A 21,797-nucleotide genomic window follows, 5' to 3' on the forward strand; every position below is an offset into this window, starting at 1 on the left:
ATATGAAAATAGACTAATGATAAAATTGCCTGAAAGGGTGATGTAGTTATAAAATACTTCATTAGCAGCCATCACCATTCAGTTTTCAGATTGTTTAGACTAAAATATTGTGTAATCATTTAAGAAAATATAGAAGCCCAGAGGAACTATTTTTATGGTCTACTTTTAGTTTCATTAAACACTATTTAGAATTTTTATTTTCTATCTATAACTGCCAAAAAAAAAAAAAGGAAAGAAAGTGAACAGATGAAGATATATATTTCAGTTATGAGATGAATCAGAAGGTGAATACAGAAAGTCTTTGGTATGTTAAATTTTAATGATTATAATGATTAGGACAAAATTGATCACTCAAGTGAAGTCTCAGGTGGAAACTACAGATGACAATGAACTTCCTCCAACTCAATAATCAATAAGTGAATAACACATTTCAAAGGACAAAATGCAAATATGGCATTTTTATCTAGTCTGTCTTTCATTAGTGAGAGTACACCATGCACTAGTTTGTGAAAACAACCTGGACCAACCCATGTTGTTAAAAGGATGGTATTGTTTTATCTTTTATAAAATTTGTTTAGCAAAATCTATGGTTTTTATTTTATTTTATGTGATTTTTAACACATGCTAAAGAAAAGTGAAAGCAGGTATCAGAAGTTAACAATGTAAAAATGAAAAATAAAATGTTTGAATTAATAGTTCCAATTAATTCTCATAAACTTAAAAAAATGAAAATATTTTACAATTATGGAAGATGACATCCTCTTTTAAACAAAATTATGAGTCATATAAGTTTTAAAAAATTCAGGGGTATTTTGGTGATGCAAGTTGTAGCAGATTAGATGTAATGATATACTAGAGTTTATTAACTGTTTGAAATGAGAAAATTGGTATTTTCATGGCAGATGCAAGGTAGATTTTGATGAAATTGGTTACTTTCTGAAGATGTTTCCAATTTGGAGTATATACAATCACAAAATAGAGAATTCATGTAATGAGCATCTTGATCTGCTTTGTCTAAGCACAATATTTAGCATCTCTTTATTTTGACTCCTGTACAAAATAAATGGTTGAAAATATAAAAATAATTACTAAGAGGTCTAGATAGTAAGTAGAAATAACTATTTATTCCTTGTATAGTGAACTTATTATATACATTTTCTGATCCTCTCCTAAATACTTATAAAATCATCCTTAATTTATAAATTATTTTGCCACATTTTATCTTCTGGATTATCAATTTGCTGTGGAACCCAACAAATAATTAGGAAGCAAACATTTAAACTTCCCAACTTTTTGTTTTGTGAAAGTAATTAGATGCTAAAACTTAGATAAATATGTTTTTATGAAGCTATGTCTGACTTGGACCACAATATTTTGAAGAAGAGTTAAATAAGGCTCAATTTTATGGAGTTCTTACCAGTATAGCCTACTAAGTCCTAAAATACATTAGATTAAACCATTAAATAACAGTACCTATAATGCAATTACATTTCACCTCTTCTCAGCAAGATCAAACCAAAAATATAGTTAAGCACTACTGAAGTTCAAGAAAAGGATCCTAATAAAATGAGAGTATTAACTTATTCCTTGAGGTTCTTTCTGGCTGTGGACTTAAAATCCATAGAATTGGAATACAGGTTGCCAAAGAACATCTTATTATAGTTAGAGAAGATTTTCATAAGTGAATACCTTCAATTTTAAGAAGATAAATGACACCAAAAGTAGATTAAATTACCTTGACATGAATTCTTGGCTCAAGTAAAAGTCAGGCAGAAGCTAGAATTTCAATGGTGGAATAACATCTAAGGGGTAAACTTTAACTTGTATGGAAATTTAATCATAATGTCTACAGGGTTGAGAAACCAAAAAAAAAAAAATTGCTAAAATTACTAAGTAAAAGCACACTAGTCCTTGTACTGAACATTTAAATTGACTTCTTTATCTACACTGAATATATAGAAACCTGTGAACCATGTGATTCCTTACTTATAAAAATATGTCTCTTGTTTAACTTGGTTGACTTTGCCTAGCAATGCATATAATCCATTAGGCACAGGTGGAAGTTGATGAAGAGGAATATGAAAATGTCAAGTAAGATGATGATATTTCTTTTAAAGATTCTAACTAATGAATTAAAGCATCAGCATGACTGTAGCTTAAGAAAAATATGCCTAGCTATAAAATATTAAAAAGGAAATTGAACGTACTAGAAGGTTGATAAAGATAAATTAATCTAAAGAATTTATCTTGACCATGTATGCTCTCAATCATGGCACACAGACACACACCAGCATAAATTGAGTCTGTGTTGCAAATGATATATGCCTTGACCAGTTTAGAATAGTTTGATGTTAGAAAATGACTAACATTTAATCCTAGTCACTTTAGCCCTAGCAAAATTGTAGGGATCATCAGCTTCAAATATTAAACAGGCCTGTATAATATTTGAATGCCTTCTTTACAGAAGTGTCTGTTTAATTCTTTTGCTGACTTCTAAGCTGAGTTGTTTTATTTTGTAGGGTTTTATGAATTCTTTGTAGCTCTTTGATATCAGCCCTTTGTTTCATGCATATGGTATGCAAATATTTTCTCCCATTCAGTTGGGTGTTCTTTTCATTTTAGTTATGGTTAATTTACTATACAGAAGCTTTTGTTTGCTGAAGTTACAGCATTTATATCCACTTTACCTTACTATTGGGGACAAATTCCTCAAGGCGTCACTAAAGCTTATATTATGAAATGCTTTGCCCATGGTTTCTTCTATGCATTTTTATAGTCTCAGGTTTTACATACAAGTGTTTGATCCATTTACGTTTATTTTTGTGTATGGTGTGAGGTCATGGTTTAATTTCATTTCACACATTTGTTCAGTTGTTCAAACTCCATTTATTTAAGAGGCTATTCTTGTTCCAGGGTATTTGCTTGGCTTCTTTGTCAAAGATAAACTGTCCATACACATGTGAGTCTATTTCTGACCTTTCAATTCAATTCTATACATTAACTGTGTGTTTGTTTTTGTTCTCATACCAGGCTGTTTCAATTATCATGGATTTACAATAAAACTTGCTTCTGGAAGGGTAGTAACTCCATTCTCCTTCTTCGTTGTCTAGATTGCTTTTGTTATTTGGGTTTTTTTGGGTTTTGTGTGTGTGTGTGTGTATATGTGATACCATATAATTTCAGTAGTATTGCACCAGTTCTTTGAAAAGTACCATTAATATTTTTATTGGGATTGTGTTGAATTTGTATATTGCTTTGGTAGGAATGACCATTTTGACAGTGTTGATTCTTCTAGTTCAAGAACAGGGAATATTATGCCATCAGCAAATAAGGACAGCTTTACTTATTCTTTCCCAATTTGGATGCCTTTCATAACTTTCTCTTCTTCATATTCAGTGATTTTGAACATTTTTCATGTTCCTGTTGACCTATGACTATCTCCTTTGGAGAAGCATCTTTTGCCCATTTATAAATTATAGTGACAATGAGATATATTTGATTAACTTACAAATGCAAACAAAGTCTGACAGTTTTCTTCTATGTTGGCAGCTTATAGTCACCAGAAATGGGGCTTCCAAAGACAGTGCAGGACCTAATGGTGGAGAATTATGGGTGCTTTGGTGGTAGGGTTGTATGGTAACACACATTTAAAATGATGTTAATTTATGTCCCTAAATTAATACAGCTTAATAAATCAATATTACCTCAATACAGAGTGATTTATGCAGGAAAATTTTCAGTAGATACAACAAAATTAACTGAATCTCATAGTTAATGCTAGTTTAAGATGGTCTCTATCCTTGTGGTAGGATTATTGCTGACCCTATAATAGTATAAATTCACTTCAGGAAATTAGATGTATTCAGCTCATTTTCAGGTATTTAGACAAAACTTTAACTGAAAGTTTTTAAGTCACTTTTAGTTAGAAGTTTTGTTTGATGTAATAAAGAGAAAAAACCTAGGTCTATGTCATAGTATCAATATACATTAACAAGTTTTGAAATTTGATATGCAACTTGGGTTATTTTTTTAAGATGTCACATTATTTATTATACAAAGAAAATACTTTATCCAGAGGGAAAAATCAAATTATAGCTTTAAAACTCATTACCAATAATTAATAATGAACTTTAGCTAAACAATAACAGGTGTTCCACTAATCCCAAACAGAAACAGATGGAAGCACAAATGTTTTATAAATACTGGATACATGCAGAGCAATAAATTTGGCAGGAATTGTTTTATTCTCTAATTGTCAGTCAGAGTCAAAGTCTTATCACTTACATTTTCTCTAAATTAATATGCCAAAATGGGATCTTTTTCTCATTCCTTGTTATTCAAAATGCAAGTCACATTAGTGCTTTCTCACTCCATTTTATGTATTGCCTCAATAATGAAACAAAGATAATACTGATTTTTTTTTTCCTTTTATATACTTCTAAAGCTGTATATGGTGACTGACATAAAAAAGACAGGCACACCATACATACTTTTCCCCTTCAACCTCTTTCCTTCAACTTCCAGATTAGAAATGCTGGTCTAAATAACCTTTACTTTTTTATACATCATAACAATACACTTTCAAGATCATGAGAGTAGGTATTTCCTCAGATAATGACATTTAAAAATTCATGGTCTCTCCATGTACACAGGAGGCATACATGTTATTAAATTTATCTTTCTTTTTATTTTATCAATAAAACCCTTAAACTCATAAACACTAGCGAATCAACTCATGTACAATTAAATAGTTGGTCTGAAAGCAGAACTATGGGTAATGTATGACATTCTTAAACCATCACAACTAAACAAGACAGACAGTAAAGATTTTACATAATACTAAATGAGTAGTATATAAAAAGTGGGATTGGTCAATGTTGAGATGTTCCTCTTCACTTCAAGATATTATTTAAGATATTAGCAATTTTTGTATATAAAGATATTAGCACATTTTTTTCAAAGCTTTCAGCTGACTTAATTTTCAAAAGCTCATGCAGTAAAACAAAGTAAAATTTAAGGCCCTGCAATGTTAGTGTTTTACTTTGGCTTTCTACTTTAAATCTACACATGCAGTATTCTAGTTTTAATTAATACAACTTAGTACATAAAATGTTAACAATCTTAGAAGCAAAAACTATTAAAACAGACAATTACAAGAATTATTTGCAATACCTGGTTTTAAATCCCCATGGACAAACATGTCAATCATATATCGACAGAATGCATACTGATCTGATAGAGTAGAAAGAAAAAAACAGTGAAAAAATGTCACCAACATTTTCCTTTTTTTTCTGTTTAACAAAACAAACAAAATAGTACATTTCTATTTTAGGGACCATGATACTGTTTGTGAAGGAATAAATTACACTCATATGAACAGACAGGGGAAAAGACATAAACATAAGGTTCCCTTTATTTCAGACACAAAGAATTCAATTAAATAAATTAAAACAGACTACTGCAGAGTAACACTGTAGTGCCTTTTTAAAAGTTCAGAACCTCCGCTCATCAAATTTATCATGAAAGTCATCTAAAGCAAACATTCTTATCACTTGTAATATTATTGCAATAATGAAACACATATATACAGGAGGAAATTATTTCTAACTTGAAACATTTTACTGAATTTTCATGCCCAGTCCCTCTGCTAAATGTTTAAATGGAGCTGCAGAATGCTTTCTTACAAGACGACTAGAAGGGCTGACCCCTATTCAGTGTACTAAAGTTCTCTGCATGGACATGCTTTTCAAATACATGGATACATCATGGAGAATAGACTGACACCAGTAAAATGATGTTATTTTTAGGCTATTGACTAGTTTTGACTAGATCATTCCAGGGCTTGACTAATCTGTCATCTATGGAAAAAGTGAAAAGTAAACAAGAACAAGATTTTGGATAGATTTGGTCAAAAATAATTTAAGAGTTGTTTTCAATACCTCTAATATGAAGATATTGAGTTGAACTTTAAATTCTCACATAACATTAAATTCTGCAGAGATCATTCCAACCCAAATTTCAATTGATGAATTATATTCATACATTTTAGCACATTTTCTTTAAAACTTGTATATGATAAAATCAATTTGCTCAAGCTAATTTATATTTAATATTTCTAAATAGAGATTTTATTATTCCATCAATCCAAAGGCAGCTGAAGGAACAAGAGAGTTTATTGAATATATACAACATAATATATCTTTAAATTTTCCAAATTATGTTTGTCAAACATCTGCAATTAAACTTGTCAGCATAAATCCACATACAAATATATTTGTACAATTTATTCTTTTAAAGTATAACCAACGTTTTTAGTGTAATCTATTTTATTATGAAACTCTGCCAGGTCTAGGAATAAAATAAAGGCTGTTATTGCAACATAAGAATATAAACTTTTACATTACTATGTAATCTATGTAATGTAACCTAACTATGAGTAGGTGAAGCTATTAAAGATTCAAGTTTTTGTACATATTTTGATTGCTGAATTGAAGTATATTTTCCAACAAATACAGTGGAGAGTAGAAAGGATATTAATTCTCAGATCTGGGAATCACTGAGTTCCTAGATATTCTAGCAGTGACTTTTTCCCATACCATTTGGTTTTCAGGTCCTGGGATCAGGTCCCTGGTGGTGCAGGGGTTAAAGTCTCAGCACTATCAAGCTGTCACAAGTCACTGTGGCATGAGTTCTATCACCAGCCAGGGATGGCCAGAGTTCTATCCCGCAAAGCACAGCAGACCTCTTCTGTTCATCTGCAGTGTATTCCAATAGATCTGCAGTTTTGGCTCCCCAATCTCTCTCTGGTCAATCCTCTCAACACCCCACACCTCCGACCCATACCCCAGTTCTTGTATACATATAAATAATAAAATATTTTTTAAAACCACAGGCAGTTATATGCTGAGCGATTTCTAATGATACTATAAGGCAAAATAAAGCTGTCCTAACTTTAAGATATTAAATTTTAGAAATGTTTATTTAAATATAATGCAAATATTATGATAGGGGATTTTTCCTAGATAAAATCTGAACTGCCCCATCTTTCTGACTCATAGTTAGGTGGTGTTATTCATATAACATAATTTCATATTTAAGCACTACTTCTTAGTATTTTTTCCCAAAATGAACACCTTCCTAGGAATAATATTTGCTGTCCACTTCTCTTTGTGATTCTCAGGAACTATGATGGATGCAATTCAGCTACTGTCTTGTTGTGCTGCCTGGGAGAAGCCGTAGGAAGAAATACATTCTGGGTTCAGAATGTCAACAGAAAGGAAATTTTTAAAAGATCTTTAATAAAATTGAGGCACATGTGCTATATGGCTGATCCACTCTAGCTATATTTTCTCTGCTTGCCACAAATATATAGATAATGGTTTTCCAAAATAACAAAAAAGGAAAGAAAAATTTTAAATTAGTAGAGTAGCAATTGAGAGATTTGGTTTTTTCTTTCCCACAGATTGTTTTACAAACCATCAGAAAAATCAAGGAGCAATGTTTGATCATTCCAATCTTTATTTTACTTTAAACAGATTTAGATTGGTCTACTGAAATGAAATTACATGATATATGATATATGTATGTATATATTTTTTGGCTTGTGTATATACACATATGTATCTTATCTGTGGTTAGATGTACAATATTAAGATCAACCATATATGAATTTATATGCATGGATACTCTGTAAGTAAACAATTGCCAGTAAATATATTTGTTTCATGTAAAAATTTGTTTCCAAATAGTAAAATATCATGGGCCTATTAATTGAGGAAAAAATAGCCATCTATATGTAAGTATTACTCAACTGAGTGCTTTAAAATATTTTTTTTAATTATCTGTCTAAGCTGCTATTGGAATTAGTATTTTGATTACTTACTTAATGACACATGAATTTAATTGATAGTGGCTGGACACAATAGGGAACCTTGTTTTAACAAATGCATTCATTTAGCTGATGAAATCACATTTGTATTTTTGTTTCTAATTCTGATTTGAATCTCCTTTTTATAAGTAAATAGCTCTTTATGTGGAAATGAAACAATAGTTTAAAATGAAAATGGTAATGTACTTTTTAACAGTTTCAATTGCTAATAAGAATAAAATACCATTTATGTGAATTTGATAGAGAAAATAAATATTTGAAAATGTTCTAGTGATGGTAGTGTTTATCAAAACATGTATTGAAATAATGTTACCTAAAAAGGAAAAAAATTCTAAAAATGAACATCAAAAATCAAACTCATGTTTCTACTTATTAGGTAAGTATTTTAATAACATTTTTGTATGCTGTATTTTGGATGAAAAATAAAAGAAGTATACTTAATATGGTTTCAGCTGCTTTCTTGCAATTATTTTAATTTTTAAAGGGCAATCTAAAATATATTAAAACCTCTATACACATTTTAAATAAGTAAATATATCAGTGAGTCAAAATATCAATTTTCTTGTTTTCTAACATGAAAATAGCCACTTTCCTTTATACTACCCAAAGTAATTCATTACATAGTTTTAAGATGTACAATAATTAACATTTTTAATTTTTCAAGGCAATATAATCATATTCAGCATTGAAGGAAAATGTTAGGAATCCAAAAAATTAAATTCCACTCATGTTTTAAAAATTACCTTGAAATAAATAATCACCACCTAAGTAAAAAATGTGTGGTTCATTAAGATATGGAACAAAATATTTACTTTCTTCTGCCTTTCCTCACACTCCTTTTAAAACTACATTCTTGCCATGCAAAGGGATAGAACCTTCTGGACAGGGAGCCTCAGGATTGTGCAGCAGCTACTCCCCTGGAGTGAGGAATTGATGTAGGAAGGAGGATTCAACAAGGGCAGAAAATGAGACAAGGATGCCCTCAGCCACTTCCTAAAAATTCTACCATTCATATTTATATAGCACCTTTCCATAAATAATTTCAGATGTGTACTCTACCTCCATTTAAATGCTTTATTTTTGTGAAGTCAGGATGTAAAGATATACTCTTCTTGAAGGACAGTACAATATGTAAGGTACAGAGTTTCTAAAGTAATAAATTCAGACAATAGGAGCAAGAATGAAACTTGAGAATTCATTTTCCTGTCACTTTTTCTTATTAAGTTTACTGAGTTTAATAATTTAATCTATATGCTAAATTATGTGCTCTCACAGAGGAAACAGGAATGTATGGATAGCTTTTATGACATTTATTCTATAAGAATTGAACATACACCCCTTTAAAAAAATGTGAGATTTTCATCATTTCTCTGGAATGCAATTTCCCAAAGAGCATAACACACACAATTTTTGTTCCACCTCTTTATAGAGTTCCCATAGCTCAAGATCTTCAGCATTTATCCTCAACCTTTAAATACTAGATACTGACATTCACCTTTAAAGATATTTCTAATTGCATCACTAGATATGTAGATATATTTTAGTATTTCTACAAGTAGAAAAACTAAAGTTTTAATAGCCAATTTATTATTTTTTGTTTTGTTTTGGGTATCTATACCTACGCAAGGCTTTTATTCCCATCTGAAGTCTCATCTTAGTCTTTTCAATTTTAATTTTACTGCATCTGCTCTGCCCAATCGATTAGAAATTCCAATCTCCTCCTCTTAATGTTTACCTTTCTGGTCAGGTTTAGATACACCTGCAGTCTCTTTCTCTTCCTTCTCTTTGGATTTAGGTGATTTCTGTACTTCTTTTGCTTTTGCAGCTGTTTGCTTCACTTTCTCTTGTTTTCCTCCTTTTACTTCCTTTTTAGTCTTCTCTTCAGTCTTTTCCTTACTCTTCACTTTCTTCTCTTCTGTATAACATTATAGAAAAGTTAAGATTATTTTTGTTTTTTTCCAATATATCATTCCATCTACCATTGTTTGCTAAGAGTAATTTAAAGAATGAAAAAATATGATAAAGTAGAGTATTGTTGACATAAATACTATGACTATTATCTGAGTCTAGGGAATGCCATATCACACAACTGAAAAAAAAAGTAACTCATTTAAATTTGGATTCTTTCTTAATTTGAACATGAAACTATCATTTTGTATGTTGTTGGAGAATTTTCATGTTAACAGGAGGCCTCTGAAGTATGCCCAGGATTTATATAGAAACAAGTTCAGTGAAAGACAATGCTCATACCATAAGTCCAACAAAGGAACACTTTTAAAAGGAAATAACCATTTGGTTCACAACTGAAAGATCTTAAGAGTCATTCAAAAAACCTAGCCCAGTTTTTCTGAAAAAAAAAAAAAATTATGTGACTTTACACTTGAATCTCTAAGTAATGAATAAACAAGAAGTATAGTCATGTTTTCAAATCAGCAAGATCTACATATGAATTTAAGTCATGATTTGCCAAATGGAACATGAAATGGACTAATAAAAAGAATGACATCAGCATTACCCATTGTTCATTAGTGATTATGTAAGAATCAAAGTGTCTTATGCCAAGTGTAAGAGCACTACTACCCAGTAAATTAAATATACTATATATTTATATTTATATAAATACATACTAGAGAGATACTAAACTTTTTGGAATAGGCTATTACAAATTTCATCTCTAATTCATTCAAGATTTGACAACTGCTTAATCTCTATGCTTCAATTTCTTTGTATTAAAAAAAAAATCACCACTATATCTGTCTCTCTTCATTTTAGGAAATTGTGCAGCTGAGTAAACTAATTTGAGGAAATGAGTTTGGAACCTGCAAAGTAAGTACATAGAAATTTGTAATATTGTATTCATACTCTCCATATCTACCCTGTATACTCTGAGTTTCCCGAGAACTTAGCAAGTTTAGTGTATAGCAGAATTTGCTACAATATAATACTCATTTTACATATTAGAAACCTAAGAATGAAAAAGTCATTTGCCAAATGAATGAGAAGACAAAGAAATTGATGAAATAATTACAGTCATACTTATTCCAAAAAGAAGCATATATCTCACAATTGACCTAACCAATTAGTGAAAGAGTTATAAAATAAAAAATATGGGATGTTTTTAAAGGATTTAGATGGCATTATGAGGACACAGAAAGATATTCCAGGGGTGAAGAGAATCAGTATAATCAAAATGACCATTCTGACAAAAGCAATATATAAATTTAATGCAAGTCATCAAAATACTAACTATATTTTTCAAATAAATTAAACAAAAATATTGATGTTCATATGGAGCATAAAGCAAGGCTGACAGAAAAAGGGACATATCTAACTACCTGACAAATTGACAGTAGCAAGCCCTCATACATTAATAATAATTACCTTAATGTAAAGGGACAAGACTCACCAATCAAAAGACAACTTTGATTGGCTTGGATCAGCAAATAAAATCCAACTTTCTACTGTCTCCAGGAGATCCATCTATCCTCCAAAAATAAACACGGGCTCAAATAGTTGGAAATCAATCCCGTAAGCAGTGGCACCAAAAAAGGAAGGAGCGGTCATATTTATATCAGATAAAATAGACTTTCAGCTAAAAAATGTACTAAGAATCTTTATTATTGAATTCTAAACTAACAATAAAATATAAAACTTAAAATAGGGACTGAAAAATAAGAACATGAAGTGCTTCATCATATGTGGAGCAGAATTTGATGTCATCCCTGTGAATGCTTTATTACATAGAAAAAAGGTGTTTTTTATATGAAACTAGTGAAATAGTAGGGTGAAGTTAAGTTTTCTGTAAATGAAATTCTTGCAATCATCAAGTTATCTTAGTAAAAATGTAGTTTTATAAAGTAGAAAGAATTTTGTTAAGAAAACAAAGTACCTTTTGCAACTGCCTTTGTTTCTGATTTTTCTTTTTTCTCAGTTTTTTCCTTTTGAGTTGCTTAAATAGAAAAAATAATATTAGCACACACTTTTAATAGACTTTAACACCAATTTTTTACTGCGATTAGTAGACTTTAACACCAATTTTTTACTGCAATTTTACAGCCAACCCAAAACATGAAATACCGTCAAGAAATCAGTAAGTCCAACTCAAGAATCCAGAGATACTAAATTAATAATAACTGTAGAAACTAAATTCAGAGACCTGGCATTAATACTAGAAAGGATTTTGAAAATTAGCCTTACCATATTTTTTTTTTTAAAGCTTTATTTATTTTTGCATACAGAACTGGGGTACAGGCCAGAGGCTCAGGGGCGGTGAGAGGCTTCACCATAGGCAGAGCGGGGAACAGAACAGGCAGATCGACGAAGTACACTGCTGAGGGGAGCAGCGGGCGGGTCAAGAGAGGTCTGCCATGCCATGTGGTCACCTCCGGGGCAGGCGGGAATCGAACTCATGTGGAAGCGGCTTTAGATTCTCAGTGCTGTGCTTTAACCCGCTGCGCCACCAGGGAGGGCCCAACCATATTTTTTAAGTAATAACAAAGTTTGCAGAAAAGTTAAACTAAAAGAAAGTGATTTTCTAAAAATTGGTCAAAAGATTCATCATTTTACCAGGAAGAAGTCCTCTCTTTAGGATTAATAAAAAATAATTTAAATGAGGACTAGAATTTTGATTAAATAGTAAGATGCAGTATTTGTCAACAATGGCACAACTAATAAATCTAGCTGGAAGAGGCTGCTCTATTCATTGAATAAGTGCTTAGCTTCCCTGGTTCCTGCTTACATCCTGCTTTCACTCCACTGATTTTTGACAGCCAAAAACTTCAAATATAGGAGAGCATCTTTGATAGAAAACCATGAACAGAATACAAAATAATATTAAAAGATTATTAATGACAGAGTACAGCTTTTTAACTAAACGATATATAATATGATACATAAAACTTTAGTATATCTTCTCATTATTCATGCAAAAAAACCTCATAAACTAATATTAATTAATTTATTTATTTTGTTATTACCTACATAAACCAGAGAAACCTTTTGTTATTCAATAGCTTGAGAAGTTCTGAAAGCACTTCTTACTCTTATTCTTATATTTCACTTATACAAAACTGTGTGGCTTGGTAATTTCCCCAAATGACCATCATCCATCACATACATTTATTAAAGAGTAATAATAGAATTTAAGAAAGTACAGGAAATTAAATAAGACACTGAATTCAACAGTTGGGTCCAGGAAAAAGCCAAATTATTAAAACAAAAAATTGGAGGCCCAATTATTTCCATTTCTCCAACTATATAAGAATAGTAAATCTAACAGCAAGATGGTATAAAAAGAAAAAATGTAATTAAAAGGTGCATTTAAAATAATATTTCTTTAAGATACAGTCTATGAATTGTTTCACCAGAATTTTGAAGTTGATACAAGTCTCATAGAAAGTTTGAGGCACAGGGGCCCTCCCTGGTGGCACAACAGATTAAGGCATCGAACTATGAAGCTATCTGCAGCTTCAGCACAAGTTCAATCCCCGGCCAAGGAGCTGACCCACACAGTGCAGCACTCTCCTGAGCTGTGCACTGCTCCCCTCAGCAGTGTATTTCAGTAGTTCTGCCTGTTCTGCTCCCCATTTAGTCTCTGGTGAATCCTCTCATCCCCTGCACCTCTGGCTGGCACCCTACTTCTTATATAAACAAATAAATCTAAAAAAAATAAATAAACATAGAAAGTTTGAGGTACACTGCCCAGTGAAGACCGGGGGACCCTGGAAGATTCAGTGTTACCTGGTAAGCTTCGCAAACCCTTTCCAGGGTTTCATCCTCTCTAATGTTCAGCCTGTACCACAGTCATTTTTACTAGATTTGGGATTATGGATAATAGATTGTTAGAGAAGTATTCCATAAAGCCAAGCAGGACACTATTAACACGAATTCATGGGGTTACAGTATAATAATTTATCACATAAGAGACAAACTCCTTTAATTGATGCACAGGGAATAAAAGGAACATTTAGTGTGTCAATTTGTTTCTGATTTTCAATTTGGACAAATTTCCTGAAACATTTATGATCTAGGGGTAACAAATTCTCAGTTTTTAATAAAAATATTTAGCCAATGCAAGTTTTGAAAAAAAAAAAAAAAGTGTAAGAAATACCAGAATATTTCATGTAGTTAAAGTTCCCAGAGTTTGAGGCAGTAATTCTAGGTAACTCAATCACAGATGAACAATGGATACCCATTTCTGTTACAAAGATAGTTGTATTGAAATTAATTTATATTATTACTAAGTTAAATAGTAACTTTTTAACTCAAGTTTTCAAGTGTAAGTATTGAATAAGGAAGACTGGAGCACGTTTAAAATGGCTAGATTTCTAGGTATCACCAAAAAGTCCAGTCAAGTGGAATACTTCACAAATAAAGTAACTCATCAGGGTGTGCATATTGTGAAAACATAAATCCCAGATATATTCCAGACATGATCCATTTGAAAACAAGAGCAAGAATTAAATTAAAATTTTCTTCATATCATATATTAATGAAATTGTTATCAGAGTAAAAAAATAAGAATTTTTTTAAGCTTGAACAAAATATAAATAATGACTACCTGTCAAAGGAAATAAGGAAAAATTCTAGAATATAAATAGGTAACACAATTCAAGAGCCTCAAACATTTTACTTCCTTCAATTTCAAAACAGTACTCTTTAAAGTTAGAATTCTAAGGAAAGTTTTATAAAATATATATATTTTAAATTTTTAGTCCTGTTAACTTTGATGTAAATAAGAAGAGGTTTACTAAGTTAAAAGAACCAAGATGAAAAAACATTGATAAAAATAACTACATACCTTTCTTTTCAGGTTTTTCTTTTATTTTTTCTTTGTCTTTTTCTTTTTCTCTGTGCGTAACTGAAAAAAAAAACCACAGTATTTTTAATTTGAATGAATTAAATGATTACATAGCATACTTAATTTCAATTCCTTATCTGCTACCGTTAGAAATCTTTTTTTGAGCTGGCAAGAGGTTTATATAGTAAGGGGCTTTAAATGTTAAGATAATGGTAGATTTTTAATTTTCTTTCTAAGAAAAGAACCTGTGGCCCTCCCTGGTGGTGCAGTGGGTTAAAGCACAGCATTGAGAATCTAAAGCCGCTTCTGCATGAGTTCGATTCCCGCCTGCCCTGGAGGTGACCACATGGTGTGGCAGACCTCTCCTGACCCGCACGCTGCTCCCCTCAGCAGTGTACTTCGTCAATCTGCCTGTTCTGTTCCCCACTCTGTCTCTGGTGAAACCTCTCACCGCCCCTGAGCCTCTGGCCTGTACCCCAGTTCTGTATGCACAAATAAATAAATCTTAAAAAAAAAAAGAACCTGTACCCAAACCAAGATAAGAATCTTGCAAAAGATAAGACTATCCCTCAGCTTTTTTTAATTTATAACTTCAATTGAATGGTCTGTACACACACACACACACACACACACACACACACATATACACAAACATATGTATGTATGTATAAATGAATATCTCACTGCAAAGATAAGAATATCCTTCAGCTTTACCAAATTTCTAACTCCAATTTAATAGTTCAAATATATACGTATCATGCTACAAGCCAAAGAAGCACAGTTGAATGTTAGAGGAACAATAAAATTGCAGAGAAAATCTTTTGATACTGAAGCAAAGAATAATAAATTTAAGTAATATATGTTAATATTGTGCAAATACATGTCACACTAAAAGTTTTAAAAATATACTGGGAAAACAACAAATCATTTTGAAGACAAGATTTAATTTAGTCATTTATTAATTCAGTAGAGTTCAAATTTAAAACATAAGCCTACCCCACAATTTAGTCATAACTTTTATAAATGGTAACTCAAATTATCCAAGCTAAGAACATGGGACTCATCCAGGATTCATCTGTATTTTCCACTTTTGTTCTCTTGCCAGCTTTTCTAGCCTATTCTCTTAATATTCCTTTTACCCATCTCCATTATGCCAATGTAGCATTCCTTACCTGTCATTTATATATACAAATATATAGAAAGAGCACCTGCCCTGTGCTTAAAAGGTTGCTGCACAAGACAGACACCATCCCTGCCAGTAGTATGATGTCAACAAACTCATGGGTGATGGATGCTAAACAAATAATTACTAGGACAGTTAATCAACTTTAGTATAATTGCTCTGAAAAAAATATTCAGGGTGGTATGTCAATGTACAAAATGAGACCATATGTAGTTTGTATGTCTGCAGAAAGCCCCTTGGTAGAAGTGATGTTTAAAATCATGAGAGAAAAGGTTATTATCCCAGTAAGAACATGGGAAGGAGAAAGACAAAACAAATAAATAAACAAAAAATAAAATTCAAATTTGAAATAAGCATCTGTGTTAAAAAATACATTATTACACTTATTAATACAATATTATTAGCCTCTTCAAACTTCAGATTCAGATTTTTGTCTCTGAGTAAATTTGCTGACATTAAATGTGATTATACCATTGGCCAGTTACAAGGCAATGGTATGGTATTAACATGGTACCTGTTACATAGTAGGTGTATGTGAAATGTTACTGCTTTAATGATCTGATATTTGCTTATCAATGCAATGTGATCTACAGTAATTTCCCCTTGAAATTTATTCTAGTTATAGAAAAATGCTTAAAGGTCCACAGCACACTGTTACTCTTTTAGTACCTTTGCATCTCTGCCTGATCGTCCCTTCAACTTAGAAATCCCACACCCACATTTTCTCAGTTCTGTGCAAACTTTCAGTTCTAATTCAGATGGCTCCTTCTCTGTAAAATGTTCTTTGATTTCTACTTATTTCATGCACCAAGTACAGAATATGCATAATTCTATTTTAGCAATTAAACAATTATGCTGTAGTTGGTCATATGTCTGTCTCCCCTGTAAATGAAATCCATTTAATTACTATGCCCTCTTATTTTAGTTTTTCATCATAGCTCTTCACATGGCCTGTCATATAATGGAATCTTAATTTTTTTGAAGGTGGAATTCTAAAATATTACAGAGCTACTTTCACCTTCTAGAGAAATGCTACTTATACATATAGACATAATAAGCACTGCTGGATTCTAAGTATTTAAATCTTACAATTTTATAATTAAAGAACATTATAAAACAGGAGGAAACAAAAACCTCACACCACACAGACATTATTTTTCCTTCCATAAGTCAGTGATTTTTTAAATTGTTTCTGAGTTATTAAGTTTCTAGTCTAATATAAAACCCTCACAAAATGAGGGAAGGACATCGGCATTCACACATGACTACAAATAATTTCTTTTGGTTCCTTTGGATCACTATTAATTAAGCTAACAACCAAAAGAATATCTTGGCAAAAATAAAACCTCCTTTAAAGGTTCTCTAGGGGAAACCAAGTTTGTGTGAGATAAGCTGTGCTTCTGGAACTCTGATTGGCTAGATCCCCAGGAGAACACCTAATCTGTCTCTTCCTCTGTGAGAGACCAGACCTCACCACCTCAGACAGCTGGCTGTCCACTCCATTAAAGGATTTCCAATTGATGTGTGCATGGGCATGAATGAGAGAATTAATACAAAATCAAAAGAGCAAGGACACTGAATTCAGATTCAAATTAGCATATTAATGCCTCCTTCCTGTTACCGTGGTGGGAAATCTGGTTCCTCCCAGTCTAAGTTTCGATGTACAGACACAGTCTTCTCTGTTGAAATTTCATTATCCCCTTCAGAAACGGCACCATGGTACTGCTTAGTGAAGCAGCTGAATCCATGTGCTCTAGAGAACTGTTCAAATGGCAGAGAGCCATTAAACTTTCTTGGATGGAAACTTCAAACTTTGGCAACTCTGAACTCACATACCAAGGTTTGAGATTTCTTTTATCAAAAACAATGCAAGCATCGGTGTCTGCCTTAGGAGTCACTTTAAATTTAACATAAAGTGTTACCACCATCACATAACTTGTGCATCTCTGTAATTAAGAACTACACCCAGAAGTTTTCATATGGAAGAAGAAAGAGTTCCTCCCTTGACTACAGCTCTGTTTTGGCAAGTTTCATCTCAGCTAGGACTGTTTTAGATCAGAACAAAATAAGCTTGTTGCACCTGCTAAAGCTTAATTTGTTTGTCATCCTTATTCACAAGAAACAAAAGTCCCCTTGGTATGCCAATAATTAAAAAGAAACTGAATCCACAAGTTGGAGGGGCCCTGAAGTCTGGCATAGGAGTTAATGTGACCGTGTTGTTCCTGCACTTGCCCAGACTCTGACCTTTCCCTGACCAGGACATTAGGTTCAACTAATGCTAAGCACGTCTCTCGCTTTCCCATATGATGGCTCTCCAGCACTTTGCAAGCTGTGCTCTGTGTTTTCTTGGTGCACTGGCCAGCAAGCCAGCAGGTGGACTGTGTTCTTTTCTGCAGTGTCAGGGCTCAGTGTGCCTGACCCTTGTGATTCTTACCTTACAGGACAAAACCCTCCCTACGGGCCCGCAAGCACATTCAGGCCAGGTGAACAGAACTTTTTGATCTTTCTGCTCGTTCTTCAAAACTAAGTTATGGTATATATATATATATATATATATATATATATATGTGTGTGTGTGTGTGTGTGTGTGTATATGTATATATATGTATATATATGTATAGATTTACATCTTCAATTGATGATTTGCAAATTAATTTGATTAACAAAACTATAGAACTTACATGACTTCAGAACTAACAGGACTAAATTTACTTGAATGTGCAAACCAAAGAAATCAGATGGATAAATAAGCAAACATGACAGTTATATCTAATAGATTTTGCTGGTTTCTCCTTTAATTAATTTAGCTATTTATCAGTTTCTGGCACTTTTTGGTTATGGGAGGTATTGTTACTGGGCAGGGAGAGGGACACCCCTGAATCCCAAACCTGCCAGCTTTAAATAGGATCCATCCACCACATCAAGAGAAAACATTTAAGACCTTTAATGGAAAGTAACTTTAATATAATCAGTGTGCAATACGGAAAATATAAAGAATATAGTTTATAAATCAAACACTCTAGGTTACCCATCCCCATGTGGGTAAAAGTCTATCCAAAAGGGATTGGCTCAAAGCAAGGCCTGAAAGACCTCCAAAAGTCTAAAGCACCTTCTGGCAGAGACCCATAGAAAAGGGTCAGAAATGGCCAGACAAGTCTGGGAGGAAAAGGGCAAAATCAAGATAAATGCTGCCATAGTTGATATTCACACAGATCCCTTACCCACATCTGTTTCAACCAGTCTAGGACCAAGAAACAAGACAAAGCTTCTTCACATGTCTCTGCTCCATGTGCTCCCTCAGCTCTCTGTCTGGCTCCCTATACTGCAATCGTCTGCTTCCATCTCCTCTCCAGATTCTTTTCCTCCCTTCTCAGCTCCATCCTCCTTCTGAGTGGGGCAGGGAATCTGGAATCTCCCCTTTTCCTGGGGACCACTCTGTTACATTATTGGCAATAAAGGTATGCACAAAATTTAAATATATTAGCACTTAAAACAGCTATGTAAAATTCTTATTTTAATTTAGCATTTGTTATAAAGCAGCAAGATATATATTAATTTTAACCTATTTAAAAAGTTCTGCTTTAGCCACTACAGAACAAAATATGCCAGTAGTATTGTGGTTGGTGTCTATGTTTTTGTAAGTGTTTCATTGTTTTTGAAACTAATTTGAAGAACTTCTATTCTAGACCAAGGAAATGAGCTTATATACTTTAAACAATGATGAACTGAATAAAAAAGCATTTTGAGTCAGGAAACTTCTGAAAGATTACATTTTTCATTTTTCCTAAAAAAATTACCATTTTTAGTTTAATGTTAACATGCAATTTTAGATTTTAGAACAGGAACCTAACTAGTCAATAAGCTTTAATTTCTCTGTTCCTGGGTAAGATAATGCAGTTTCATTAATGCAGAGTAAAATAGAACATACTTGTTAGATTACTAAACTTATTCTTCATCCCAAAACTATCCAGCCCTGTCCACACTTCTTCTTCATAAAATTATACATGTATATTATACACAATGGAATATTACTCAGCAATCAAAATATAATCTCATGCCTTTTGCAGCAACAAGGATGGAGCTGGAAGGGATCCTGCTTAGTGAAATAAGCCAGAAAGAGAAAGAAAAATAGCAGATGGTTTCACTCATAGCAGGAGCATAAAGGACCAGGGGAAAATATAATAATAATAATGAACAACTATATGCCAGAGACATTTTACGGGGGTGGGATGGGGAATGGGATCAAAAATGGTGGGGGGAGTGCACTGGACTATGATGATGGCACACAGGTGATTTGTAATCCCATGGGGATTACAACTGAGATGGAAAAAGGCACAAAGTGATGTAAAAATAAACTATTATATTATTTTTAAAAAATTATACATGTATTAAAGTGAAGGTGAAACAAGTTAATTGGCAAATTTCATCATATATACAATTATTTAATTACAAAAGAGATTTTTAACTCTAAAATGGTTTTACTATCAAGTCTCATTTGATAGGTAATTTCCTTTTCACTTGAGCTACATAGTTCCAGTCAGAACCTCAATTTCAATCACTTCCTCATAAGTGAGCAGTCACTCCGGAGGAGGTGACACACAGCTTCGTGTAGAGCCTTCTGCTCTCATTTCCACGTTTAGATTTCACAGTTGTCAGAAAGGAAAAGAGAATATATTGTGTACTTTCAAGAGTCAGTGAGGTACAAAGAAGAGAAGAAAAACATAAAAGTCTATACAATACAGGCTGACTAAATTAATTAGTTGCCTTTAAGAGCATTTTTCTGAAAGGTCCCCAAATATCTAGAATGATTTTAATGCCCTGGTCCTCTTCAACTTTTAAGGATCATTTTTAGCAAAATCCCTTGACAGCCTAAGATTATAGTCTTGGTAACTGTTTCCCAGGAATAATCTGAAATCATCAAGCAGGATTATTGCTCAAAATGACCCTGCTAAGGGCCCTCCCTGGTGGCACAGTGTGTGAAAGCACAGCACTAAGAAGCTAAAGCCATTTTAGCATGAGTTCAGTCCCACCCCAGAGCTGATACACAAGGTGCTGAAGACTTCTCCTGACCCGCCCACTGCACCCCTCAGCCGTGTACTTTCAGTTGACCTGTTCAGCTCCCTACTCTGTCTCTGGTGAATCCTCTCACCACCCCTGTATCTTTGGCCTGTACCCCAATTCTGTGTGCATAACTAACGTCTTTTAAAAAGAAAATGACCCTGTTAAAATAATCTTCCGGCCCTCCCTGGTGGCGCAGCGGGTTAAAACACAGCACTGAGAATCTAAAGCCGCTTCCGCACGAGTTTGATTCCCGCCTGCCCCATTCCCGCCTGCCCCGGAGGTGACCACATGGCGCGGCAGACCTCTCCTGACCCACCCGCTGCTCCCCTCAGCAGTGTACTTCGTCGATCTGCCTGTTCTGTTCCCCACTCTGTCTCTGGTGAAGCCTCTCACCGCTCCTGAGCCTCTGGCCTGCACCCCAGTTCTGTATGCACAAATAAATAAATCTTAAAAAAAAAAATAAATAAATAAATAATAATTTTCCTCTGACTTTGTGTATGTGATACTGTTATGGGTTGGAATGTGGAATCTTAAAAAATATGGTGAAATTCTAAATCTCAGTACCTCAAACCAGATCTTTATAAAGAAGTCAAGATAAGAAGTGCCTGTGGTAGACCCTAGCCCAACATAACTGGTCACCTTACAAAAAAGTGAAACTTGGAAAAGATACACATTTCAGACGAGATAGAGGCACAGACATAGAAACAGAAGCCATCATGAAGGCAGAGATTGGGGGGTGAGATAAGTAAATCACGAAAAATTGGGAAAACATGACACATATTCTCCTTCATAGAGGCTGAGGAAATCCATCCTGCTGAGAAATTGACTTGGCTTCCCTCCTCTTTAACTGTGTTTTTGGTAAGTTG

General features: G+C 33.1%; 1 protein-coding gene across 1 annotated transcript in view; it reads right to left on the reverse strand.

Annotated features, from left to right (window-relative positions):
• Positions 1-21,797, reverse strand: part of TRDN (triadin) — a 132,005-nt gene that overhangs the window by 16,135 nt on the left and 94,073 nt on the right. Inside the window, exons 6-9 of the mRNA XM_012734005.1 lie at positions 14,688-14,747; positions 11,778-11,837; positions 9,624-9,803; positions 5,173-5,232 (exon numbers count right to left, since the gene is read on the reverse strand). Of these exons, the coding sequence (XP_012589459.1) occupies positions 5,173-5,232; positions 9,624-9,803; positions 11,778-11,837; positions 14,688-14,747 (360 nt within the window). The remainder of the gene's footprint in view (positions 1-5,172; positions 5,233-9,623; positions 9,804-11,777; positions 11,838-14,687; positions 14,748-21,797) is intronic.

This window comes from Condylura cristata, unplaced genomic scaffold (assembly GCF_000260355.1).
Source record: "Condylura cristata isolate star-nosed mole 26May11 unplaced genomic scaffold, ConCri1.0 scaffold00001, whole genome shotgun sequence".
In the NCBI taxonomy this organism is placed as follows: Eukaryota; Metazoa; Chordata; class Mammalia; order Eulipotyphla; family Talpidae; genus Condylura; species Condylura cristata.